The sequence below is a fragment of the Colletotrichum acutatum genome (assembly GCF_030867785.1).
Source record: "Colletotrichum acutatum strain CBS 112980 chromosome Unknown BDZ83scaffold_43, whole genome shotgun sequence".
In the NCBI taxonomy this organism is placed as follows: domain Eukaryota; kingdom Fungi; phylum Ascomycota; class Sordariomycetes; order Glomerellales; family Glomerellaceae; genus Colletotrichum; species Colletotrichum acutatum.
Genome location: NW_026849037.1, coordinates 73,077 through 99,412, shown reverse-complemented (window position 1 = coordinate 99,412; position 26,336 = coordinate 73,077). Strand labels below are relative to the sequence as shown.

General features: G+C 53.1%; 7 protein-coding genes across 7 annotated transcripts; 5 read left to right on the top strand and 2 right to left on the bottom strand.

Moving 5' to 3' along the window:
• Positions 1–3,409: 3,409 nt before the first annotated feature.
• BDZ83DRAFT_751858 (60S ribosomal protein L8-B) lies at positions 3,410–4,430 on the bottom strand (the record flags this gene model as incomplete). Its single annotated transcript, XM_060514109.1, has 4 exons — positions 3,410–3,610; positions 3,670–4,179; positions 4,243–4,317; positions 4,380–4,430. 4 exons carry the CDS (start codon positions 4,428–4,430, stop codon positions 3,410–3,412), a joined length of 837 nt encoding a protein of 278 aa, XP_060365303.1.
• Positions 4,431–5,852: 1,422 nt separating this feature from the next.
• BDZ83DRAFT_751857 (PP-loop family protein) lies at positions 5,853–7,067 on the top strand (the record flags this gene model as incomplete). Its single annotated transcript, XM_060514108.1, has 1 exon — positions 5,853–7,067. One exon carries the CDS (start codon positions 5,853–5,855, stop codon positions 7,065–7,067), a length of 1,215 nt encoding a protein of 404 aa, XP_060365302.1.
• Positions 7,068–7,320: 253 nt separating this feature from the next.
• BDZ83DRAFT_751856 (uncharacterized protein) lies at positions 7,321–7,841 on the bottom strand (the record flags this gene model as incomplete). Its single annotated transcript, XM_060514107.1, has 5 exons — positions 7,321–7,341; positions 7,395–7,489; positions 7,551–7,560; positions 7,622–7,714; positions 7,794–7,841. The coding sequence occupies 5 exons, from the start codon at positions 7,839–7,841 to the stop codon at positions 7,321–7,323; spliced, it is 267 nt and encodes an 88-aa protein (XP_060365301.1).
• A 1,053-nt stretch (positions 7,842–8,894) lies between these two features.
• On the top strand, positions 8,895–12,377 carry BDZ83DRAFT_651447 (MOZ/SAS family protein; the record flags this gene model as incomplete). The annotated part of the gene is made up of 3 exons (XM_060510454.1): positions 8,895–9,576; positions 9,639–9,665; positions 9,742–12,377. The coding sequence occupies 3 exons, from the start codon at positions 8,895–8,897 to the stop codon at positions 12,375–12,377; spliced, it is 3,345 nt and encodes a 1,114-aa protein (XP_060365300.1).
• Positions 12,378–14,763: 2,386 nt separating this feature from the next.
• Positions 14,764–17,101, top strand: BDZ83DRAFT_777377 (ENTH domain-containing protein; the record flags this gene model as incomplete). Its single annotated transcript, XM_060515478.1, has 4 exons — positions 14,764–14,836; positions 14,908–14,977; positions 15,032–15,252; positions 15,317–17,101. 4 exons carry the CDS (start codon positions 14,764–14,766, stop codon positions 16,612–16,614), a joined length of 1,662 nt encoding a protein of 553 aa, XP_060365299.1. The 3' UTR covers positions 16,615–17,101.
• Positions 17,102–18,238: 1,137 nt separating this feature from the next.
• On the top strand, positions 18,239–24,516 carry BDZ83DRAFT_576996 (nuclear protein 96-domain-containing protein; the record flags this gene model as incomplete). Its single annotated transcript, XM_060504974.1, has 6 exons — positions 18,239–18,347; positions 18,447–18,566; positions 18,646–22,358; positions 22,476–22,715; positions 22,767–24,347; positions 24,409–24,516. The coding sequence occupies 6 exons, from the start codon at positions 18,239–18,241 to the stop codon at positions 24,514–24,516; spliced, it is 5,871 nt and encodes a 1,956-aa protein (XP_060365298.1).
• Positions 24,517–24,765: 249 nt separating this feature from the next.
• BDZ83DRAFT_308093 (SET domain-containing protein) lies at positions 24,766–25,787 on the top strand. Its single transcript, XM_060502295.1, has one exon. It carries the CDS (start codon positions 25,065–25,067, stop codon positions 25,662–25,664), a length of 600 nt encoding a protein of 199 aa, XP_060365297.1. The 5' UTR covers positions 24,766–25,064; the 3' UTR covers positions 25,665–25,787.
• The last annotated feature ends 549 nt before the right edge of the window (positions 25,788–26,336 follow it).

The following is a 26,336-nucleotide window of genomic DNA, read 5'->3' as shown; positions in this document are numbered from 1 at the left end:
CACAGAGCACGGCAGACGTCAAAGTTGTCGGACTTCCTTGGCTACGAGGTAGGATGCCGGATCGATGTAGGTGGGAACACAAGGCCACAGAATCGAATGTAGGATACGTGACTTCAAGGTCCGGCCGACGGTATGCGAGTTGAGCTGGTTGGAGGAACTTTGGGAGTCTGAAATTCGAAGATGATGGTGGTGGTGGCCAACGCCGAATGCCGTAGTGTAACCTGGGGTTTTCTCACGGACTGGTCGTGCCACTTGGGTATAAGCAAGATGTATTGAGCTAGTGATGCGTGACGAGAACAGGCATATGCAAAGAGATTCCGAGCCTTCAGCGAAGAAAGCAAGGATGGTAACAGAGAGAGGGGAAAGACGATCGATCCAATGAGCTGAGTGAAAGGAGAGTGAGTGAAAGAGAGTGTGAGAGTGTGGTATGTGAAGGGCGGACCAACCTGTTCCAGAAAACTTGCGTTGAGATGAGCAGAGACTTGTGGTTGAGTTGGAGGGGGAGCGCCGAGGGAATGGTTGACCCAATGAGAGATGGTGTTGTTGAGACAATGTAAATGAGCTTCAAGGTCAAGCTAAGCTGAGAAAATGGCAGTATCAGACAACGTTGTGGGCAAGCAGAATATACTCGAGATCCTGCAGTAGACTACATGCAGATATCATAAGATGTAAGGCCATGAGCACGCGGGGGGGCGAGACATGGAGGATAATATAAGTAGTATGGCGATGCATACTTGAGCGCTACCATACATAGAGTCGATGCATGAGACGAGAGCAGAGAGACACAGACAGACGGAACACCCCCCGGGTACCACCCGCAATCCTCTTGGCCGGGACCATGACCGTAACCATTTGGTGGAGAGCTCTCCGCACTTGGAGACAGAGCCAAACACAGATCCAAACAGAGCCAAGACTTTCAGACGAGTCGCCCCAGAGGATTGACGGTGCCACACCCCGGGCATCACCAGGGACGAGTACACACGGCAGAAGACAGAAATAGGGTGGGGGGAAGGGGAGATGGGAGACGGGAGAGAAAGACGGAGGGAAACTTGGGAAGAAGACGCCATACCCCGGTCACGTCTTTGCGATGCGCACTATTTCGGGGTTGTGACCTGTGACTTGGGACGTTTGCGCTATGCCTCCGGCTAACCCACCACCCTGGGGCGGTGCGGTGTCCGCATGGTAATGGAAAGCTTGGCCAGTGCTCACGGCATATATCCTGGCTATTATATTCTCATGGACGGTTGTGCAGAACAGAAATGGACCGAATCCAATCGATTGAAAACGCTGGCGAGGGCGCGCAGTGTATTATTGTCTCCGGCCACCGGGTGGGGGCTGAAGGACCGTCTCCGTGCGATGGTCATTCAGGCCCGGCCATCTCCGTCAGTCGGGCACTTATCTCCGTTCCAGCCCACTTGGGTCATGTAGAATCTAACCGAGCCGCTGACAAGTTGAACTGACTGTTTGACAGACAAGGGCAGTGCCATATTGAACCTTCCGTCTCTAATGCGCGGCCGTGGAGTATGATCCATGCTCTCTGTCCTTTGGTCACTGGGCAATAGCGAAGCCATGGGAAAACAGTTGAACCAAGGGCGATTCCCGGCTGTGAAACAGTGCTTGTCAGTGTCATCCCTCGCAACACTGGCGTAAAGGCAAGGCATCCTTCGTAATCCCTTCCCTCGTTGATCTCCATGGTGTGATCGACGGTGATCTGACAGATTGAGTTCATGTCGCTATCTCAATCATAATGCAGACTGCACTGTTCACCAATGAGGAGCAGTGTCGAGACTCGGAATTGTTGACCAGTTGTCCATCAATCCACGAGGAAACTCTTGGTTGACAGGAAGAACGAAGAACCAGTGAAAAAGAGAAATGCAACCAAGCTTTCTGGAAGAGGAGAACAGCGTTTGGTGGTTGCTTACTAACCTAAAGCAGTTTAGCCGACCATTGTAAGCTCACATTCAATGTCTGCGTGGCAGCGTGATAGTTGCCGGGCGGGCACTTCCTCATGTTTCCCTCTTCCTTTCATAGGCTTGCTCACCTTTTTTACACCCCACACAGATTATAAACCGCCGGGGAAATGGCCCGGTCGTATGAAGAGACAAAAGACAACCTGACCTATGCAGAGTTGTAAATAGGCTGAGCACGTCCAAAGCTCGGGTCGCACTCGCAATCGTGCCCTTTGGATGGACAGGGACGTCTCTGTGCCAGAAGTAGAAGCATATGGGTACACGAATGCCAAGAAAACCAGACTGTTTTCGATATTTGCGGCCACGGCGACTTTGGAGTCTGAGGGGACAAAAAAGGGGAGGGGGCCTTTCCCATAGACAACCCGGGCCGGGGTCATTACCGCAACACCTACAGCTCCGGGATCTGAGTTGGCAGAACACTCAAAGAATGCAAAGCTGTTGCTCCCGGGTACGCATCCGGTCCAAGTTGACCGACAACCATGGAATGCGCCGTCTTCCACGAGCATTTGATAAACGGACAAAATGAGGAAAATCGCGGATGTAAAGAAAGAGCCAGCAAGAAACAGGGCTGTCTGTATTTACCAACCTGGGAAGATTGCTCAGCCCAGAATACAAAACGCGCAATGCACCACAAGGTTTACCGGCTTGGCGTGCAGCAGCTCTTCAACGTTGCACGCGTGCAGAGGCCCTCAGGTCACCATACCGCAGCTGTAATGAGAGCATGTTCTCAGACGTTGTTCTTGGCACTTTGTTGAGGAACCCAAAGTTTTGCATCATCGTACGGTATTTCGATGGTCAATCTAGAGCACTACCGCACTTGGACCCTTGCGCCTCTCTCTGGGTTTCTCATCAAGTTGTGGGACCCCTGTCGTCGATCAACCCCACAGCCGACTATAACTGGTTGTTTGTTACTACACTCGTTCTACAGAGTGGTCCTGTGGTATCTCACGCTGTCGCATCTCGCCAGATGCGACTTGCCAAGACATTTGAGAGAGGAAGGCCTTCGGTGACTACGGCGTCGACGGATGGACCTACTTATCCGCCTTAATGACGGGTTGACTTGGCTTTGGTATGACTGCGCCGTGACCCCACGACAGACTGCCATCAGTTAAGATTTGACAACTCCGCAACCCACAGCAATAACTTAGATTAGCTTTGATTTCGTTACATTATTGAGCTTCCATTCTTCGTCAACATACTGTCACCGGCAGCTTTACGACCAACAAAACGTCAAGTTTCACATCATTGTAAAGAATGAAGCAGAAAGAAACATGCCGGATTGGGAGTAGAAGGGTCGTGAGATCACTATGTCATGAGAGCAAAGCATGAACTTGAAACCCAATAGAATAATCCCGACGCCATGCCAAATTTTTATGATCCGATAGCCTCCAGTGGCCTAGTCTCCTAATACACTAAAGTAGTCCGGGTATTGTTCCATCTTAGACCTTGATGGCGTTGTCGAGAGCCTTCTGCTTCTTCTCGGTGCGCTTCTGGGCCTTGGCGCCCATAATACCACCACCCCACTGCTTGCGAGCGCTGTCGGTCTTCTCCAAGTATCCGTCCTTGATGGCGGAAACGAGCTTGGAGAGCTCGCTCTTGTCCTCGGAGCGGACCTCGGTGAAAGCGAGGACAGCGGCAGTCTACGACCAGTCAGTAAGCCGCGAGGACAGCATCTGTGACGACGGGGTAAATAACATACCTTCTTGTGGACGACGGTTCCAAGGCGGGCCTTGCCCTTGATGATGGCGAAGGGGACACCCATCTTGCGGCAGAGGGCGGGGAGGAAGATAACCAACTCAATGGGATCAACATCGTTGGGGATAAGGACGAGGGAAGCCTTCTTGTTCTCGATCAGGCCAACGACGTGGTTGAGACCGTACTTGACAGTGTAGGGCTTCTTGGAGACATCCTCCTTCTTCTTGCCGTCCTTGATGGCGGTGGCCTCCTTGACGAGACGCTCCTTCTTCTCGGCCTTGGTCTCAGGGCGGTACTTGTTGAGGAGCTTGAAAGCCTGGGCGGCGGTGTTGCGGTCGAGGACGTGCTGGAACTGGGCGATCGCAGGGGGGACCTTGAGGCGCATGTTCAAGATCTTCTTCTGGCGCTGAAGACGAACATACTCGGGCCACTTGACCATGCGGGCCAAGTTGCGACGGGGCTGGATGTCCTGGCCGATACCGAAGTTGCGGGGCTTGCGCTCGATGAGAGGGTTCTGCGATCATTGTCAGCCATCTACGGAACTGCGCGCGCAATCATGGAGAGAATATGTACTGACCTTAGGAGCCTTCTTGGAGCCAGCCTTTCCCTGGGGGAAAGGGGCGGGAGCCACCTTCTTACCGGACTTGGGAGGCTATCATTGAGAAAGCAAGACATCAGTGAATTGTTCAAAATCAACTTGTGTCTTCCTTTAACTCTAAGGAGAAGGACGGAGAAGTAATGGACGTGAATCCAATACTTCACCATCCCTTCCAGCCAAATCATCATCAACGGCCCGTCCCAGCAAGCAAGCTTGCTTAGGACCGACGGCCGAGACGGAAAATCGCAGTTCGCATAGCAGCGAGACTGGATGGAGATTGGCCTCGAGGGCAGATCAAGTCGTCTTCGTTCAATGTGTACTCACCATTTTGTCGGTTGTCGTGATACTGCCTTTGGCGGGGATGGATGAAGAGAAGGTCGGTATGCAGAAACACAAATTTCGGGAGACGAGGATAAGATGTTGTTGGTGTGGGCGGGAAAAATTGGATTAGGGCAAGATAGGGTGGGTACCCGATAAGAACATTTACGACGTGGGCGCGGAGGTACCTAAGGTAAGGTACCTTAGGAACCTTACTTGCATCGTATCGGGGACTTCGCACCGCTTTCTCAATAGCCTTTTCCACACGTGATGACCACTTTCCAACGATAAGTGACCTGAAGGCTTGAAGTTAGAAGGTCGCTCGGAATTGCCTTGACAGGGCCGACAGGGTACTCGACCCCACTACGAGGGAAGAATGTCACTTTCTCGGTGCAGCGGCGCCAGACAAAAAAAAAAAAAAAAGAGTTTATAGAGACCCGAGAAGAGGCCTCGTTCTTGGTCATCTTATTCACCACCATTGGACCGACTCTTGACAGTACCCATGACAAGTGTTTACGCCCATCCTGGATCAACCTTTTGCTGGCACAATTATCCATTGGCAGCTCGAGCGGGCAAGTTAGCAGGCAATGCCTAACGGAGACAGCAGGCGCAATACAGATAAGATCCTCGTCTCTTGTTTCCTCATAAAACCCAGGTTGACAGTCTTGTTATTCCTGAATACACCAGATTTACTCAGGAGGGATGCAAAGTTGTTGTAGCAGATGATTGCGATGCATGGCAAAGCGAACGAGGAATGTCTAAATCCCAGAGAGAAAACCTCGTCCCATTTCTGCACTACGGTAGATGACAGTGTCTGTGTGGTATCCTGCCCACTAAGTGATCGAAGATCCAGGCACGGAATCCCGCTTTGCGGTACGTACCTATGGCACCGACGATGATGACTCCAAGGCCATCAAAGCCACACGGCAACACATGCTGTTCTCAAATTTTCCTTAACCTCGATCTAGCAACGCAACATTCCTTTCTTCACTGATCCGAACCCCCAGTCCACTCTACCCCCGAAATACATCTTACGTGGAGAAGCTCACGCCCACGTACACTGCTTTCTCAACTATCCGGTTTAGCTCAGTTTTATCCTGTCCGATCTACCGCGGGGTATCAATTTCGAAGTTCGTCGACTCAACTGAGGTGACGACTTCTCCAGCGGAAGTGGCGCTAAATTTCCGCCGCTGACACGACACTATTTGTCCGGAACGCCTCTCCTCTCATCAGGGACCTACCTCTTTCTTCTGCGTGGTGCATCATTCAAGATGGCACCGGTGCTATGCGCAAAGTGCAAGACCGAGCGCGCTCTCGTGAAGCGGCCCAAGAACCACCAGAAACTTTGCAAGGCCTGTTTTATCTCAGTATTTGAGGAAGAAGTACATCACACCATTGTCTCTTCCTCATTATTTTCTCGGGGAGAACAGGTAGCTATTGGGGCTTCGGGTGGCAAAGATTCGACCGTCTTAGCAAGTGTTCTTAAAACCCTCAACGACAGGTATGACTACGGCTTGAATCTTGTGCTCCTCAGCATCGATGAGGGTATCAAGGGATACAGAGACGATTCACTCGAAACCGTCAAGAGAAATGCCGTCCAGTACGACATGCCCCTTACTATAGTAGGGTACGACGAGTTGTACGGCTGGACGATGGACCAAGTTGTCGAAGTGATTGGAAAGAAAGGCAACTGCACATATTGCGGTGTGTTCCGCCGACAGGCACTGGACCGTGGCGCCAGAATTTTGAACATTAAACATGTTGTCACCGGCCACAACGCAGATGATGTTGCTGAAACCATCCTCATGAACCTCTTGAGAGGAGATTTGCCACGGCTGGGTCGCAGCACAAGTATCGTCACTGGCGACGACACTAGCGATGTCAAGCGAAGCAAGCCCCTCAAGTATTCTTATGAGAAGGAAATCGTGCTATATGCCCATCATAAAAAGCTCGACTACTTCAGTACCGAATGCATTTACAGCCCCGAAGCTTTCCGTGGAACTGCTCGCACCCTGATCAAGAATCTGGAGCGGGTGAGGCCAAGTGCTATCTTGGATATAGTTCGCAGCGGCGAGGATATGGCTCGGCTTGTTGCAGGAGGATCGGGTAGCTCTTGCGCCTGCAAAGGAAGTGCTCCCCGTGTGGCTGAGGATGACTTCGTTGCTGGCTGCGGCTCGCAGCAAAGTAAAGGCCTTGAGACCGAAATTGCTCAACTGGATGCAAGCTTGAGCCAAACAACTCTGGCCAAATCTCAGGAGACAGACTTCACAACTGCTCCTTCACCTTCACCAAAGATTGGAAAGAAGATTCAGAACTCGTCTGAGACGCCCAGATCGAGACATGGCCAAGCACAGGCAACTCCAAATGCTCCATTACAGACATTGGGCAAGTGTGAGAGGTGCGGCTACATGTCTAGTCAAGCCATCTGCCAAGCCTGTCTGTTGGTGGATGGGCTGAACAAGAATAAAGCGCAGATTAGCTTATAGAGAAAATGAAATCATCATATCCCGAGCCAAAATTGGCAGACATGTACAATGTAATTCCGTGGTCCACCTCCCACCCCTGCCCTCGACGTGGCCGGCTCGATCAACTCAACAATCGCATAGACTACGACAGTAGTTCTGAGACTGAACAGGAAATAAAAGTCTCATTGGGTGGCTGAAGTGGATGATGAATAGTGAAAACCCCATGGTTTCCAGACAAAGTAGCATACATGTTTTTTTTTTTGAACCCCATCCTCTACGTCATACGCTTCTCCAACTGCACGATATGGTTAGCCAATTTTCAGCCATCTGTTGGAAACAAATACTTACTCTCCAGGGGTGGTTCAGTTCGAAGCCTGGAGGCGCTTCGTGGTTGGCAATCTGTCCACGCAGATCGCCTGTGAGTCTGCGATCCCGGTCCATCACTGTTATACCTTTATGTTAGCTTTCGATCGAACAGTAGGATATGCTTCCTGTCGATTGGACACGTACTTTGCTGTAAGAAAGCGAGGTTAGCAACGTAAATATCAAAATAGTCCTGGTTCACGAGTACTCACCCTATCCCACTGATCCAGGCCCCAACGAGGCTTCTTTCCGCCGTTTTGGATGCCCTTGATGACGTGCAGTCCGGTACCGGTGATACCGAACATCTATTGTTTCGTTAGTTTCTGTTGTGGAGGTTGAAGTCGTCTCGCGCCGGCGCAATGGCAATCGCAAGGTAGCTCTTACAGCAATCATGATTCCATAGGGAATCAGGGTTTCGAAAGGGACGGGCATGGTAGCGGATAGCCGTTCGGCTGAACGTCGTTATTCGTCGTTATGTGTGTACCGAGTATGCGCAAGGCTGACAAGAGACACAGCTTGCAGTCGTCGGTGTCTTCGGGAGACGTCGATGAATTCCGGCTTCCTTGAATTGACTGGCCAATTGATGGAAGCAATCCGCAAGTCGTCGGGTCCTCGGACTGGGTGTTTTGGGGTCACGTGATATTCCATTCGCGTCAGTGCTTTTGCGATCAGGATGATTGGCTGAGCATTATGAATGGTCCCGGCAGCTTGCCATTGGTCACTGGGGGAGTCTCCATCCATTGTTTCCGTCCCTGGCAAAGCCCCCTCCCCCAAGGGTGCCTTTTGCGAATTGAAGCTTACCTTAGGTACCTATGGCATGGAAGTTGGCAACTGGCTGAGCGGTACGGAGTAGCAAAGATAAGATACCCAGCGTGCCTACCTACCTTAGTGTGCTCAGGTACTCCGCGGACGGCAGTAGGGACCTACTTGGTACGTCTACTGCTTTAACGTCCCCCACCCCGTGACCCAGGTGCATGTCGCGCATACCTACCGTGGGAACCTCACCTTTGACCCTGTTGCGGACACAGTGCTCAATCGACCGATTACTGTACGCGCCACAGGTGTGGAAGTCGCATCCCTTGGTTTGCGCCAGTCTGTCAACTATCTGCGCCTCCGACAAGACGTGAAGGCCATTGCTGGCTTTCCTACAGTCGCGGAGGAACCTGTGTCAACCATCTAGCAACGCGTTAAGTCCTCTGCCCAGAGACAGTTTTCGATTTGTACCAACAACAGTGCATGTCTGCCGCGCATCGTCGCCTAAGGCTAAACGAAGGCTAAACGCGCTCACTTCTCTCAGCAACACTCGCTCACGACCAGCCGATTCACCACAATTGTGCGCCAGACTCGCTCGATTCTTTAACCTTCGTGCTAGCTATGGGCTGCGAACACCGAACTCTTGTCATCCACGGGCGGAATTCGAAGCAATAGCTCTGATAAACGATTGCAATCCGCAAACTCCTGCGGCCTTCGAGCCTCGTCGACAAGATGGCAAGCGCTCAACTCACCGAAGAAGAGCTGCAGCAGAGTGCTCTTCTTTCAGACGAAGATGCCGACATCGAAGACGCACTGGCAGTGCCCGTCGAAGAGTTGCCTCAGGATACCGAGAGTCCCTTGACGAACCCAAACACGCACGACGACGACCTTTCGGATGCGATCGGCGATGAAGACGATGAAAGAGACGCGCCTGCCTTGGACGGCGACATTGAAATGGCCGAGAATGCAGACGATAATAGTGAACTGTCCGAGCAGGACTCTCTAGAAGAGAACCTGGACGAGTACTCTGGCGTTGACATGGATCAGCGCCTGGAGCAAGACGATGGAGATGAAGCTTCGGGCGGTGCGCGCAGTCGCAGCAGCAGTTTGCTAGATGACATTGAGGAGGATGAGGCAGAAGGTGTTGGCGCTGTTAAGATCAGACCAGGCGAAACCGATGATGAGGACGCAGATGAGCCGGACAGCGAGCACTCGGAATCGCACAGTGAGTCTGGCAACGAATCCGAAGGAGGCGAAGCGTGGGACGACGTCGCCGTAGAGGAAGAAGAAGATGAAGACGAAGGTTCAGACGACGCAGCGATGAACGCCTGCATGTTCTGTAAACAAGATGAAGAACATGATCCGGCAGAGGACTTCGAAGAGTACTTGGCTTGCGTAGGATGTGGAGAGAACTGTAAGTGCTCTACATATTAGGGCAGAGCAATATCGCGCAGAAAGCTAACAACATCTATTTAGCACACCAACATTGCGCCAGGGAGGCAGGTGCGTTGCAGGAGTTCAACAGTACATACTCCCCTCTCCCCCGTCAAGCCGTATTGTGTCTAACTGTGCCTTGTAGCTGCTTCTCAGTGGAAGTGCCCCGAATGCGCGACTGCTGATGATGTACCCGCCGACGAGTCTCAAAGGAACGCTTCTCCCGAATATGCAGAAAAACTTGAGGCTGAGCAAGAGCCAGACGCTGAGCACGAACTTGGACTGTCTCCGTCGTCTAGACGGTCAACAGCATCACAAGTAGCGCGAGACCTGCTTCCGCCCCAAAAAAGCACTTCCAAACCTGACTCTCACTCGGTATTCAATCATCTCCTCTTGAACGACGATCCTATGGATGGAACTCGAGTTCTTCGTAAGCGCAAGACGTCTTCTGTCGAAGCTGAGGAAATCGTCATGTCGCTCAGAAAGCGTCGACGAAACACGTCCAAAGATCGAGAATCAAGCCATGGTACAGGCACAGCACAGGAGGGCGCCAACGGAGCTGGGGAAAAAGATACACGACGCAAACTACGTCTACACCCCCCTCGAAAGTCAAAGGCGGTTACCGTCACTCGACGAGGTCAGTCCACCATTGTCAAGATGCGTGTCAAGCCAGCCGCCCTTCGCCGAGTGCTGTCAAGAAAGTCCTCGTCCAATCGAAGAAGAACAGAGAAAGTGGTAGACGCGACGGCTTCGTCCCACGATGGATTGGCTGCAGCCATGGCAGCTTCCTTTACTTCTACTGATTACTCACATCCCTTCTATTCCTTCTTGGACCGAGAGACCGACGATGTAAGAACAAAGCCATACGGAGGCATTCTCAGTGAGAACGAAGCCGATACATCAAGGACTTTGCCGACCAATGATGATCGTCGAAAATTCGATGAAGCCAAGCAAAAAGCCGAGGAGGTATGGCGGGCTCGTCTTCACAGTGTCCAACTCAACCTAGCGACACCAGCCAAGAGGCCCAAGAAAAATGCTGGACCGGCGAGCCAAATTGAGTGTATCGATTTTGGAGGCTGGGAAATCGACACTTGGTATGCCGCTCCCTATCCAGAGGAGTACAGCCGGAATCGCACTCTCTACATTTGCGAATTCTGTCTCAAGTATATGAACTCGGATTATGTCGCCTGGCGTCATAAACTCAAGTGCCCAGCCAAACATCCACCGGGTGACGAGATATACCGGCATGGATCCGTTTCGGTCTTCGAGGTTGACGGCCGAAAAAACCCCGTCTACTGCCAGAATCTCTGTCTCCTCGCCAAACTATTCTTAGGGTCCAAAACACTCTACTACGATGTTGAGCCGTTCCTTTTCTACGTGTTGTGCGAATACGACGCTCTTGGCTACCACTTTGTTGGTTACTTCTCCAAGGAGAAAAGAGCCAGCAGCCAGAACAATGTTTCTTGCATTCTAACCCTGCCTATACACCAGCGAAAAGGCTACGGTAATCTTCTGATTGACTTTTCCTACTTGCTCACTCGCGTAGAGCGCAAGACTGGATCACCTGAGAAGCCTCTTTCGGACATGGGCCTCGTCTCCTACCGCAACTACTGGAGGCTGGTACTATGCCGGTATCTCCTTGACCATGTCGAGGAGGATAAGTCTACGGCACCGGGCCTCAGTGTTCGGCAAATGTCCGACGATACAGGACTGACTCCTGACGACGTTATCTCTGCCCTCGAAGGTCTCCGATGCCTCGTCCGTGATCCAGTTACGGAACTCTATGCCTTCCGTGTCGACCTTTCGTACTGTAACGAATACATAGCAAAATGGGAGAGCAAGGACTACGTCAAACTGAATCCAGACGCGCTCACCTGGACTCCGTACGTCATGGGACGAGGCAATGCTACAAACTTTGAGTTGGGTCCAGCTATCAGCGCGATTGCACCACGAGAAGAAGATGACATCCACAAATCTGTACAGAGTGTATCGCTACCAGCCTCTCAACAAGAAGCAGCAGCCAATGGCACCATTGACAAACCTGCCGTTGCCGAAGGCGGCCCGTCGACCATCACTGAGGATACTGATACAGAAGCGACTGGGCCGAAACTGGAGTCCAATATCTACGAATCGATGGAGCCACATCCAGACGGTCTAATGAACGGCGAGACTGGCCTAGAACAGGCTGAGGATGAGCCGTCACAGCTCAAGGAAGCGCTCCAGTCTACCCCCGAACAATTGGTCGGAGGCGACTGGGCCAGCCTGTACAAAGACGTGCCTCCATCGAGGTTCGAAGTATATCCGCCTCCAGGGGGTCGACGGTCTGACCGGCCGCGACCCAGTGTACCTCGGCCTGTTGTGGTACGCACAACGAGCAGCAACTCCAGACCACGTCGTTCGGGCGGTGGCAGCAGCGCGAGACGGACCACATCGAGCCGACCCAAAAGCAAAAGCTCATCGTCGTCATCTCGGCGTAAAACTGGGGGGACGGGACGTGGACCGGGCCGTTGGCCGAAGGGTACTAAGAAAAGCGATTACGGTAATGCCGACAGTGGGCCCGGTCTCCCGCCAGGCTGGCTTAGAGAGAAACAAGAAAAACAGCGGCTGGCTGGCCTTGCTGTGACCAATGGCGAAGAGGTCGAAGGGCTCACCGCCGAGGGCAACGAGACAATGGATGTGGTTCGCGTGCAGTTTCAGGAAGGGGAACACGAGGACGCGGGAGCCGAGAGAGCAGCAAGCGACCTCAATGGTGCCGTTGGCGGCCAAGCAGAGGACGAGTGATGCCAAACAGCCGATACCCCCTTACACTATTATTATTCCTAGTCTCATTCGAGCCGACCTGTAACATACTGTTTCTAGTAATGCAAGCGCAGCAACTATTTGTTGATTCATATTCTTCTTTTGATTCAAACTGACAGCTGGGGAAATATATTCAGCCAGCGTCCCTAGTGCGGCTGAAGGTAGCTCGGAGAGGTATCAGTAGTACTGCCAATAAATGTATGCCTTTAAAAAAAAAATTAAAAAATTCAATCATTCTTGTGTACAAATCTGCAGGCAAGTAGACCTAAACCAGAGGTGGACATTACTAAGTATTGAGATGTGGCTGACTGAAGGTGTGTCTGGGTTCTAAATTCTGTGGCATCCACGGTTGTCAGCCACATAGTGTGATGGTGAACCTCGGCCCAGCCTCTTCCCAGCACTTTCTGTTATAAAGAAACTGGCTGCCACGCTTCCTATCCGTACCATCCCTCGCAAACACGTCTCCGGCCACCTCAGAGGACCTCGCGATAGCATACCTCCGTATCCATTCTACTTAGCACGTCGACCGTAGAGGAGCCGAAGCTAAATTCACTCAGCCTCTCTTGATGACATGGCCGCAGCCTCCGACTTGACCACCTTCTTGTTGCCTTCACCCAATCGCTGACTTACGCACCTTCTCAGTACGGGCAAGCCCGTGGTAAAGTCTTTGTCTACGTGACACATAGGATGCATGGGCAGCGACGCATTTTCTGAGGAGATTATGCCCGAGTGAACATGGAAGTGAGTGTGTAGACGTGTAGTAAAGCTGCAATGATTGAGGTAATACCTTGGTAAGAGCCGAACAGGTAAGCATGCTGGTAAGGTATCTTAGGTAACTTGGCTGAAATGTCTGCCCATATGGAAGTATGGAAGTCGGGTGTTAGGTTGGCGAGGTTGGGTCCGGCATCAGGGTATCCGCCAGCCGCGTATCCGTCTGTGAGGTGTCGCTGATGGGGTCTACTTGTACCTTAACCCCAAAGCACATGCTTAAATACCACCCACCTAGGTCAGGTAGGTAGCTTTTTTTTAATCGCCTGCAATATGTGAGGCAAAGGTACTCGTCTGGATGAAGACCTGCAGAAGCACATCCTGTTGCATGTTGTTCAAGGCACACCGCCAGCTTTGCGCTACCGAGATGGAAGTACAGGCATCCGCTACACCAAATGACAACGTTAATTTTGTCAAAGTGCCCTAGGCCATATCTACTCGATGACCTCGCCTTTTCTGTAGACCTCCACGACCTCTGTGAATCGACTTGCCATCCAGGTGAATGTCTACTAAGGTACGAAGACACCTTGAGACCTTACTTGTCAAGTAAGGTATTGGTACTTTGTGCCGGGGCAAGGTACGGATACCTTTACCGACACAGCCTTCTGGCTCCACACTGAGGTGACTTCTACGCAGTAGGTAGGTACTCCGTATGCGTGGGATAGACCTGGAAGGAGAGTGCTCCAGTGCTCCAGTGCTCCAGCGCTCCAAAGTCTTGGACCTCCGAGTCGCAGCCTCCGTCTCCGACCGCCCGGCCAAGTTGCATTACGCACACGCACTCGCCGCACCGCCAGAGACATGAAGTGTGACACTCAGGTCGTCACTCCCGCCCCAGTGCCAAGTGCCCAGTGCCCAGTGTCAAAGTCAGTGCCAGTGCCAACCGAACCGGGACCTTTCTGTCTTTTTGCCTTCCAAGTTCCACGTTGCTTTCTCAAGTTGCTCGTCTTTGACAAACTTTAATGCTTCATCTTCAAAACTTCCATCTTCCGACAATCGCGACGTTCTAGGCACAAGCAAGCGCCATATTCGTCGACGAAAATCTACCCACTAGCCAGCTAGGCAGTCCGTCTCCGTCCCTCAGTCTGCAGGGCTCCGCTATCCGCCGTCATCTGGCCTGCCTCCTCACTCCAACCTCTGGCGAAGTCGGCCTTACGACCCGTTCATCCCCCTCCGCCGACCCTTCGTCTGCCAACGCTCTGTGCTAAGCCGCCCTTCGATTCGTTGGACCAAGCTGTCGTCACAAGCGCCCCTCCCACCTCCAACCTTTGCCATCCATCATCAGCCTGCCTCCTTGCTGCGCTCTTATCCAACCCTCCGACAACACTGTCAATCATTCTGCGTGCTACTGCTCGTCGCATCAGCATTAAGCAATCGCCTGCGTTGGGCTCAAGCTCTCCGTTGTCGCCCCAATCGCGCCCAGCTACATCCCATCGCTGTCGTCACTTTCTTCCAGCGCATCCGACAGTCCACTTTCTCCCAAACAATACCCAACCTCCCTACCTTACGGGAACCGGCTTTGGCATCGCCTGCCAATCCATCGCACACCACACTCTGACACAACAACACCCTCAGACGGACTGACGACCACAACACCGCCAAAATGTCTAAGGTTATGCGAAGTGTCAAGAACGTGACCAAGGGTTACTCCAGTGTCCAGGTCAAGGTCAGAGAAGGTGAGTCGCAGCTTTCCCGAGCAGTCATCCTCATTAAGTCTTTGGAATACATCCTGACACCCGGCTCTTAGCAACCAGTAATGATCCATGGGGCCCTACCGGAACTCAGATGAGCGAGATTGCTCAGCTCACGTACAACACGTAGGCTTTTCCTTCACCCATCGACCCTGGGAGTACGCTCAATTGACAATTCAGATCTACCGAGTTCTATGAAATCATGGACATGCTCGACAAGCGCTTGAACGACAAGGGAAAAAACTGGAGGCACGTTTTGAAAGCCCTCAAGGTGCTCGACTACTGTCTGCACGAGGGCTCCGAGCTTGTCGTGACGTGGGCGAGACAGAGCATCTACATCATCAAGACATTGCGCGAGTTCCAGTATATCGATGAAGATGGCAGAGATGTCGGTCAAAACGGTATGCGCCGCCCTCTACCATTCCTAGTGCATTCACTTTAGTCAATTCTCGGGATTTCTAACAGAGTGGCCAGTACGTGTTGCCGCCAAGGAACTTACGTCACTCATCCTGGACGAAGAGAGGCTTCGAGCCGAAAGAAGCGATCGCAAGTCATGGAAGTCCCGCGTCACCGGGCTAGAAGAATTCGCTCCTCAGCACACCAGCCCTACTCAGCCGAGGGTCCGCCGCCGTATGAGCAACGAGGACGATACCGAATACAGACTCGCCATTGAGGCTAGCAAGCATCAAGAGGAAGAGGACCGCCGAAAACGAGCCGGCCGCGGCGCCAACGAAACCGAGGACGATGACCTAGCTAAGGCGATCAAACTCAGCAAAGAGGAGGACGAACGGCGCAGGCGAGAGATGGAAGACAACAACGCCTCGCTCCTCTTCGATGACACCCCTGTTCAGTCAACGCAACCCCAGTACACTGGATTTAACCAAGGCTACCAGCAAGGAAGCGCTGTAGACTTCTTCGCCAATCCTATCGACCAGAACCAACTTCAGACGCAACCCACCGGTTACATGAATAATGCCTACACCGGATACCAACAGCCGCAAGCGACAGGATTCCAGAATGGCTACGGCGGCAACGGGTTCGGCATGGGGATGGACCCTTACGGACAACAACAGGGCATGCAAGGCTTCCAGCCGCAGCCAACGGGCTACAATCCTTACGCTCAGCAGAATGTTACCCCTCAGGAGACAGCCTCGCAGCCAGGAAGCAATAACCCGTGGTCGACTGGTTCGATGAAGGCGGGCAACCCGATGAAACCAATGCAGACGGGTTCCAACAACCCATTCGCGTCCTCATTCGGCCGTCCTCAGACGCAATCTTCTATGCCCCCCTTGCCAGAACAGAAGACACTCTCGGCTTTCAGCCAGCCCAACTTCGCCCAGCAGCAGCAGCAGCAGCAGCAGCAGCAGCCGCTGCCTCAGCAACCTCAACTGACAGCGCAGCCGTCTTTTGGAACTCCACAGAAGGAGCTTACAGACCACGAAGCCAAGCTGAACGCCTTGCTTGCTGGGGGAGACGGTATGGACACATACGGCAACACCGGCCAGACACGTATTCCCGCGCAGCACACTGCACCTGGGACCTTTGTCAACAGCGCCGGCTCTGGTGCTCAGCGACTCACTGCAGAGGCAACTGGAAGCAACCCCTTCCTCCGATCACAATTCACAGGCATGCCCAGCATGTCATATGGGCAGCAAATGCCGGCTGCTACAGGTCCCGCAGGTATCAACGGCAGTAACAATCCATTTGCGGTCGGAAGACCACAGCAGCAAAACACTCAGCCGCAGGATCTCATTCAGTTTTAGGTCGCCGTGTCACGGGTGATATACTGCGAAGGCTGATGCAGGTGCTTCATCATCGACACTGTCCAAGCTAGCGATTGTTTGCAATAAGGTTCAAAAGGATTCTTTGATTGTTTTATTTTTAGAGTCTGGGGGATGCGGAGGTTTTTACTTGCGGTGCGGTCACATACCCGTCAGAGGACTCAACTTGTTCCTGTTCATAGTTGGCCGGCGGTTTGCTTCGATTTACATTTACACAGCTTGTCTATAGCGCTCTTCAATGAGCCAATTATGATCTTTGAAATCTTGCCACAGCATATACCACAAGCCCATACACTATCACTCGTCAACGCTTTCAGTGATGATTAACGGAGGGGTTTAATGTCGTCTCATGACCGTTGCGTGCAGTACCGTGCTTCCCTTGCAAGATGATCACGATTAGCACTTACACCCAGTAACCATCTTGGCCAAAACTTCTACTTAATCTTTCGATTCTACTGAAGGGTTACGGCAAGGCTGTGTTCTCGAGTGTGGCAGCCTAGGTAGAATCATAAATGAGCACCAACTGGTCGTGGATTCGTAATGCAAAGAAAGGTTTCTGACAAATGCACAAGGTCCAGACTCTCCCTAATTTCAACGGAAGACTACTTGACCTATTGGGACCGGATTAATGGGATCTCAAGTAGGTAGATATCCCTTGGGACATGCATTTGGTTGTATGAATCAACGTCAATAGCCAAAACGTAATCTGATGACCTAGTAGGCGTTTTTCCATGGATGTCGTTTGTGCCCACGATGTGAGAGCTGCAAAGGTACCATTACTAATAAAACTAGGCGGAAGCTACTTACGGGTGGCTCTGCCTACAACTGCCTGGAACAAGATTCTAGCTTGATCATTGGCTGATTTTTCCAAGCTTCTTCAATTTGTCGAATCGGAGACAGGCATTGTCCTCAGGCAGCAGTTGCCGGAAGCTACCTAGCACGCCTAGATCTCGCCCGCGGGAGCTACTACCTCACCTTACCTAAGCTTCCCGCGCTACTTGGGCACCTTTCCAACCGCGCCAGCTTTGGAGGTAACCTCTGCAAAGAGACGTGAGCTCAAGGCCATTTACCTACTTAAATCATTTCACCCTTCTCGTAGGCATACGCGACTAACCCGCAAACTTCACCTGGCAAGTTTGACAGCATTTTTGACTGCTGCATTTCTGTTGTCTTGCTGCTTCGGTCGACGTCTTGACGACTTGCATTCCCCAGTACCTTCCTTGGGCTGTTCCATCCCCTGCCCCTTTCGTACCAGTCAGTACCTGGGCAGCGCGCATCCCTTCCCACCCCCCAGCCTTTTTTTCTCCACGTATCTCTCCGTTCCTCAGCGCGCTTCGCAAAGTGCAAAAAAAACTCGACCACAATCTTAGCTAGGTGTACTCGACACAGCTCACCCAAGTCACGTCGTCAATCGATTCCGCCGACGCGACGACAGCACATCAACATCATCGGCACCCCTCCGATCCGATTGCGCTGCATGTTTGTCCGCAACTGATTGTCGGCGACACATACTGCGTCCACGAGCCTGGACCTACGCCCTCGTCGCGCCATCGATCAACTGGCCACGACCGTATCACGACTTCGTCGCTGCTAGTCATCGCCCATCATGTCCGGCTTTGGCAGCACCGGCTTCGGCGGCTTTGGCTCGACCAATAATCAGCAATCTACTGGTTTTGGCGGTTTCGGGGCCACCAACAACACCACTGCTAGCACTGGTAAGTAGAATCCATCTCCGTCGCATCACCTCACCTTGTCGTCCTGTCTCATTCCACTCCTTCCCCGATTGCCTGCCAACTAACTACCGTGTGCTCAAGGCTTCGGCTCTGGCAACACTACAAACAATGCCTTTGGGTCTACCGGTACCACCAATACCGGTGGCGGCTTGTTTGGCGGCGGCGGCGGCACAACCAGTGCTTTTGGCGGCACGTCATCGGGTAGGTTGATCTCGCCGCTGTCAGGAGTGGATGATGCACAGGCTCCATCAATAGCATGCTAACTTGACGTGCTTTCTAGGATTCGGTGCCAACACAGGCTCGACCTTCGGTGCCGCAAAACCCGCCTTCGGAGCCACTCCATCTACCGGAGGTGGCCTTTTCGGTGCATCCAGCACCAACAACACAACAGCCGCTCCGTCTACAGGCTTTGGCGGCTTCGGCGCCAACACCGCAACTACAAATACCTCATCGCCTTTCGGAGGCACCTCGGGCGGGGGCTTATTCGGCAGTGCCAACAAACCCGCTTTCGGCTCCGGCACCGCTAATACTACCGGCGGCACATCGCTCTTTGGCGGTACCACGTCTACTGGTTTCGGCGGGACTACGAATACTACCAGCGGTGGCTTCGGCGCGACGATGAACCCCGGCATTGGATCCAACGTTGGCGACCCGCCAGGCACCGCGATCACTCCCTTCCAAGCACACCAAGAGAAGGAGACTACTGGAGCTGGAAACCAGTCCAACTCCTTCCAAAACATCCTGTTCCAAGAGCCGTACAAGAAGTGGTCGTCCGATGAGTTGAGGTTGGCTGACTACGCTCAAGGCCGTCGTCACGGCAATGCCAGTGGAGGAGGAGCCTTTGGTGTTTCCAATTTTGGCAGTGGCGGATTCGGAGCGACGAACAACCAGCAGACCACAGGATTCGGAACAGGCGCTTCTACTGGAGGAGGCCTCTTTGGTGGTGGAGCCAACAATACCACAAACACAGCAACAAGCACCGGCGCCTTTGGAGGTGGTTCTACCGGAGGTTTCGGTGCTGGCGGCGGTGGCTTGTTCGGAAACAATGCCGCTAAGCCGGCGAACGGGGGAGGCCTTTTCGGCAGCGGAACAGCGACCACAACGACACCTGCTCAGTCTGGCGGTCTCTTTGGCGGTGGTTCTACCGGAGGTTTCGGTGCCACAGGAACCACTGGTGGATTCGGAGCCACCAACAACAGCACTGGAGGCGGTCTTTTCGGCTCGAACAACACCGCAACCCAAAACAAGCCGTCAGGCTTTAGCTTCGGAAACACTGGAGCGACTACCGGTGGCTTTGGGAACACCGCGAGCACCGGCTTCGGGGCGAACAACAACACCGCCGGCAACACCAGCACTACGGGTGGGTTATTCGGAAGCAACACCGGACAAGCTACAGGTGGTGGTCTCTTTGGCAACAACCAAGCACAGCCTCAGCAGCAAAGCACCGGCTCGGCGTTTGGTGGAGGATTCGGTCAGCAAAACCAGCAGACAGGCGGCGGTGGACTGTTCGGAAATACCCAGCAGAAGCCAGCAACAGGAGGTGGTCTCTTTGGAGGCGGCGGCGGCGCGACGACAGGTGGAGGACTTTTCGGCGGTGGAAACACTTCTTCCACCTCATTTGGTGCCACAAATACGAACACGAACACTGGCGGTGGCCTCTTTGGCGCGAAGCCGGCAGCTACCGGCGGAGGTTTATTTGGATCCAACCCGGCAGGACAGACCAACAATGCTGGTGGCGGCCTCTTCGGCGGCGGCTTAGGCCAAAGCAATCAGACTCAGCAACAGACTGGACAAACTTCTCTATTCGGAGGGGCCCAAAACCAGGCCAAGCCTGGCGGCCTGTTTGGCTCATCCCAACCCGCCAGCAGCGGCATGTTCGGTGGACAAAACAACCAACAGCAGGGCGGCATGTTCGGAGGTGCCAACCAGCAGCAACAGCAACCGCAGAATTCCTTATTCGGTGGTTCGCTGCTGGGCAACTCGCAAGGAGTTAGCCAAGGCCCCCAGTCTCTCACGGCCAACATCAATGACGTCTCTGCGTACGGCTCGCCCTCGCTTTTCTCCAACTTGGGAGGTTCAGAGACGCCCAATCCCGGACCTCTAGCCACACCTCTTTCAAGCAAGTCTAAGCCTAGACGTAGCTCGATCTTGCCCATGTACAAGTTGAACCCCGCATCAGCCGCTCGCTTCGTCACTCCCCAAAAGCGAGGCTTCGGGTTTTCATACAGCACCTATGGTACCCCCGGTGGCAGTCCTTCAAGCGCAGCGAGCACTCCTGGCGGTGCCAGCCGAAGCTTGTTGGGTTCCTCGAGCTTCAATCGAAGCTTGAGCAAGAGCGTGTCAACCAGCAACCTGCGGAGAAGCTTCAATGCTGAAGATAGCATCCTTGCACCTGGTGCTTTCTCTGCCAGCTCTGGGCCTCGCTACTACGGCCAGAATGGAAGTGTCAAGAAACTGATCATCAACAAGGACATGCGCAGCGACCTATTCTCTACCCCGACCAAGGAAAAGCCTTCTACTGATCTGGTCAATGGCTCTCGCAAGCTGTCGAAGAGGGTCAGTTTTGATACTAGCACGATGGATGCCCCTGAAGTCGATGACAACGACAGTGTCTTGGGATCTACCCCAAGAGTTGGGACCGTCGCTCAAGAATCGACTCCCGCCAGTGTCAACGTTAACGGAAGCAAGCCCGCTAGCGCTTCCGCAGAGGCGGATCCCAGCAAGGGTAAAGAGCTCGCTATCGTTCATGAGGAGGACACTTCCTCCCAAGCACCCGAAGTCAACAAGGAGGGCCTCGACGTTACTCCCGGCGCCTACTGGATGAGTCCGACTAAGGAAGCTCTCGCCAACATGAACAGAATGCAGCGTCAACAAGTCACGAACTTCACTGTGGGCAGAGATAACGTCGGCAGTGTTCGCTTCAAGGTCCCCGTCGACCTTACCAATATTGACCTGGACGAGATCTTTGGCGGAATCGTCATCCTTGAAACCCGATCTGCGACCGTCTACCCCATTGCAGCCAAGAAGCCTCCTGTCGGCAAGGGACTGAATGTTCCGGCTCTCATCTCTCTGGAACAGTCTTGGCCACGCGGTAGAGATAAGCGCCCCAGCAACGATGCCAAGCGTTTCAACAAGCACATTGAGCGCCTCAAGCGCATCGAAGACACGACCTTTGAAAGCTACAACACCGATACTGGCGTGTGGAAGTTCTCCGTTGAACATTTTACCACCTACGGCTTGGAGTATGATGAGGATGACGACGAGCCCGAGCAGTCTGCAGTCCAGCAGTCCCACGAAGAGGTTTCTTTCAGCAACGCTTCTCAGGAAGACTCCTATGATTCGGAGTCTAGCCCACGTGAAGATGACACCTTTGACTTCCGCAGAAACAAGCGACGCGCTCTTCCCGGCGCATTCGACTATCGTGATGAAGACTTTGGTGGTATCGAAGATGCTCAACGCCCCTCCCAGCGCCAGTCTTTTTTAGGGGATAGCTTCGCGGGTTCGACGTCCAATGCGCTCATTCTGTCGACTGAAGAGGAGACAGACGATCAGGACAACGGATATGGCACGTCTGAGGATGAGGACATGGCGGGTACTCCAGTCAGACGCCATCTTGCCGCGGAGCAACCAATCGACTCGCCAGAAGGCGATGGTACTGCCCCAACAAGCGAAACACCAGGAGGCATCCTTCGAGCAAGGATGCGGGCACTGAAGGGTTCGGCTACTCCCATGAAGCTTCAGGTTGCCGGTGGAGATGAGTGGATGGACATGCTTCAGCGGTCTGTCAGCCCTCAAAAGAGAGATCGGGCGTTTTTGCGAAGTGCGAACGAGACAGCATTGCGTCCAACTGCCGACGATGCTGATGCAGTAAGCCAGAGAGGCCGAGTTGTGTCAGATGGCCGTGGATTCGCTACAAGCATCGATTTGATGAACTCGCTGTTTGAAAAGGCAAAGGCGCCGCCCATGCCTGCGCCGACAAGAGGCTTCGTTCAGGTTGGTGAATACTTCATGGTCTAGGGGTTGCTAAAACTCGGCAAACCGGTTTCGGGCTCTGATTGACTATCCTGTACTTAAGATGAGATCATTTGACTAAAATAAATTTCTTTCTAGTGGCCCTACGAGCGACAAACCAAGTCATTCGTTGACCAGTCCGATATGAGTGACGCCGACCAAGCCTTTCACAGTTCAATGAGGCCCACCTGGGGACCCGACGGAACCTTACTGTTCACATCGGTCCGTTCGTCTCTTGAGGATGCCAGCAAGCAAGGCGCAGCCAGCAACCTGATGATCACGAAGAATGTCATCCAAGCAGAAGGGCGAGAAATTCAAGCGGCCAAGTTTTCCAACGAGGTAAGCCCGTTTGGTGGCACGCCATGAAGTACAGCGACTAACACACGTCAGGACTCTGCTAAAGCCCTCGAAAACCATATTCGCCTGACCAACGTTGAGCTCACCGGGGGTGTCCCGAAGCTGTCGTTGCAGTCCGGTTCGCTCAAGTCTCTGTTCCATGATCAGGACTCAAGCAACCCTGCGAATGCTCACGAGAAGCTTGTTTGGGAGCTTGCCTGTATTCTCTTCGACGGTGACGCCAGCATCGAGTCTCGCAGAAGCACGCTATCCCAATTTTGGGCAACGCTTGTTGACTCTGCATCATCACGGTCTGTTGCTCTTGCAAAGTCCAGCGAAGAGAAGGCCATCGCAGCCTTGTCTGGTCACCGAGTCCAAGATGCCTGCAAGCACTTGCTAGACGGGAAAAACTTCCACCTTGCGACGCTAGTATCACTGATTGGTAGCAACGACCAGTCAAAGAAAGACATGCGCGAGCAACTCAGCGAGTGGCAAGACGCCAACTTCCTGTCTGAGTTCGCCGACCCTGTCCGAGCGATATATGAGATTCTAAGCGGCAACGTTTGCGTGTGTGAAGGGAAAAAGGAGGTTCCCCTTCATGACCGCATTGAGTCATTTGTCATCTCCGAACGATTTGGCCTAGATTGGAAGCAGGCATTCGGTCTTCGCTTGTGGTACTCAATTTCGCGCAAGGATGACCTTTCTGCCGCGGTCCGCGTGTTCAAGGAGGACGTGGCCCAGGATAGGGAGCAGCGTCCACAGACGTGGTACGTTGAGCAAGGCATTCCGGCACTCTGGGAAGACCAAGACCAAGACCTGCGGGAAGACCTCCTATGGGGTTTGCTCAAACTGTACGCGGACGGCGAGGCCGACTTGGAGGCTGTCTTGCGACCAGAGAACAGCCAATTATCACCACTGGACGTCCGGCTCAGCTGGCAACTCAGCCGCGCGCTCCTCTCTACTGGCAAGGTGGCGTATGGCCGCGACGCGACCGAAAAGGCTGACGCTCTGACAATTTCCTTTGCCGACCAGCTCATCAATGAGGGCAGTTGGCTGGAGGCTACCTTTGTGCTACTGCATCTCAGCCAGGCTGACAGAAAGGCGAAGGCTGTTCAGGATAATCTTTGCCGCCATGCTGCCCTTTTGGGCCCGGAAAACGGAAGTAACTTCACCACGCTCGCCCATACTCTGAAGGTGCCGGCCTCGTGGATTTGGGATGCCCAGGCTCTTTATATGCGAGCGGTGAAGAGAGATGCTGCTTCCGAAGTGCAGTGCCTTTTACGTGCCGGCTCATATTTCGAGGCCCACGAGGTTTTCGTGCACAAAGTTGCGCCTTCTGCCGTCATCAGCCGCGATTATAACGAGCTGGCCTCTATTCTGGCCCGTTTTGAGGATCACAAGAACGACATTGCAGGCTGGACTCTGGGTGGTGAGGTCTACAAGACCTTTTTGGAGCTTGTGGATCGTCGCAGGCAGCGACAACAGGTCTCTTCGTCTACTCTCGAGAAGTTGGTTGCAGGCCTTCCTGCTATGCGCGAGCATGCAGAGAGTGCCAATGTAACGAGTCTGGCAGCCATCTCAGAGATGAGCTCAACAGTGGCAAAGGTTATGGTGGAGACCTCCAGACAAGATCAGGTAAGAATGTCCGCGGGCCAGTTCTCGTTGACACGATGTACTAACAAAATCTCCTTCGCAGGACGTTCCTCGTGTATTAGGTCTCCCCGTCACAGAGGACGGTCACCTCAAACACTCCCTGCAACTAGGCCTTTCCTACTATGAAGGATTGATGGCCGGAGCCAGGTAGGGGATATGAGAATAGAAAAAATGGATAGAGAGAAGCTAGGGTGTAGAGGGAGAATGCTTTCTGGAGTTGGCCCTGGCGTCACGCACGCCCAGATGGAGGGAAAGGAAGCAATAATGTATCATGTATGTTGTAAGGCGTAGCTGCATTCTGGCGTATCCAGAAATCTATATGTTTTGCCTGAATGGCGTTGTACTGTCGGAAGCACCAAAATAATTGTTTTCATCGATTTAAATGGCCCAAATAGTGTGTGACATGTGTGTTTTTGCCTCTTGTTGCGTTGTAAGGTCGTGGGACGGGAGAATTGAATGTAGGTTCATGAGCCACTTGAGTCAACCCACTTTGAAACCTAATAAACACCGGTTGGGCGGGCGCTTGTTGCTGAGGATCTGGCTTTCACCTCCAAGTTTTAACAACACTTGCAATTCAATATTACACAAATTGAGAAGTTTTCGCACTCAACCATCGCTCATCTGGGTTTGTGCCAGCATACGTGGTGCCTCAACTACAGCACCCAATTCACCAAATCCTGCATGTAGCCACCATCGGCCATGTCACAGCCCAAAAACTGGCCCTCGGGTCTGCCATACCTTTTAGCGCCGGCACACTCCAAGCTCCTGAGCCAAGCACAACGGCAAGCCATCGCACAGAAACCCCCAGACGTGCCCGACATCCCCGCGCAAGCCACCGTGCTCCCCAGCCCGCTGGTCAAGATCACGCCCATCACAGACGCGGGGCACCCGGCCCAGGGCCAGTGCGGGCTCTTTGCGACACGGCACCTCAAGCCAGGGACGTTTGTCCTGCCGTACCTGGGCACGGTACACCCCGGGGCCGGGACCTTGGAAGCCGAAGCCGGGACGGAGAAGTCGGATTACGACCTGTGGCTGGACCGGGAGGCCGAGGTGGCGGTGGACGCGGACAAGGGCGGGAACGAGGCCAGGTTCATCAATGATTATCGGGGCGTTGGGGAGAGGCCTAATGCGGAGTTTCGGGAGGTTTGGTGTCAGAGGTGGAGGCAGAAGTGTATGGCTGTGTGGGTGCTGCCCGAGGGCAAGAATGGACGGGGGAAGGGGGGTATTGGGAAGGGGGAGGAGATTTTGGTGAGTTATGGGAAGGGGTTTTGGGGGAGTCGGAGGAATGAGGATGGTTGAGGTCCTTTTGGCATTAGAATTGTTATTGCCTAAATGAAGACACCTCACATGTGATATAGATGACAATGGGTTATTTGTATTGATCTACCTATTCTGTCGTCCAAGTGGCTAGGACTGACGTCCATCTCATCCCAGAACGAGGAAAAGAAAGGTCAGGATGGATTATAAGACAGCCAAATCCAAGCGACTCGGACTTTTTGGCCGATGTTATTGACTTGTGTCTGCCTGGCTTGGTAAGGCACCACAATGTGCTCAAGGTCTAAGAGGCTGTGCCAAAACATGCCTGGACCGATGGCGTACTCAAGAGTACTGGAACGTAAAAACAACGGCGAATACATGAGAATGGCTGCCACGGCTTCTCGTCTTTATCAAAAAATTGACCGGATGAGGCTCTCGAAAGTCTATAAATATAGTATCGAATACCTACCACTTACAGTCTGCATGTATCAAGCTAACTAGAGACAAAATGTTCACTTTGAATCACGCCGCCGGCCAACCATAATGTCCTGCGGTATACACAGCAGACCTTCAAGCCAAAGTCGGTTATTTTGTGGAACACTAGGATCTCACTTGTGAGCCTAGGTGGAAGGCATCATCACTTCTGAGCCGGGTGTGGTCAACCACTGCAGTCTGCTGCATATGAGTCGGGCAACGAAGTGTTTGACATCGGGA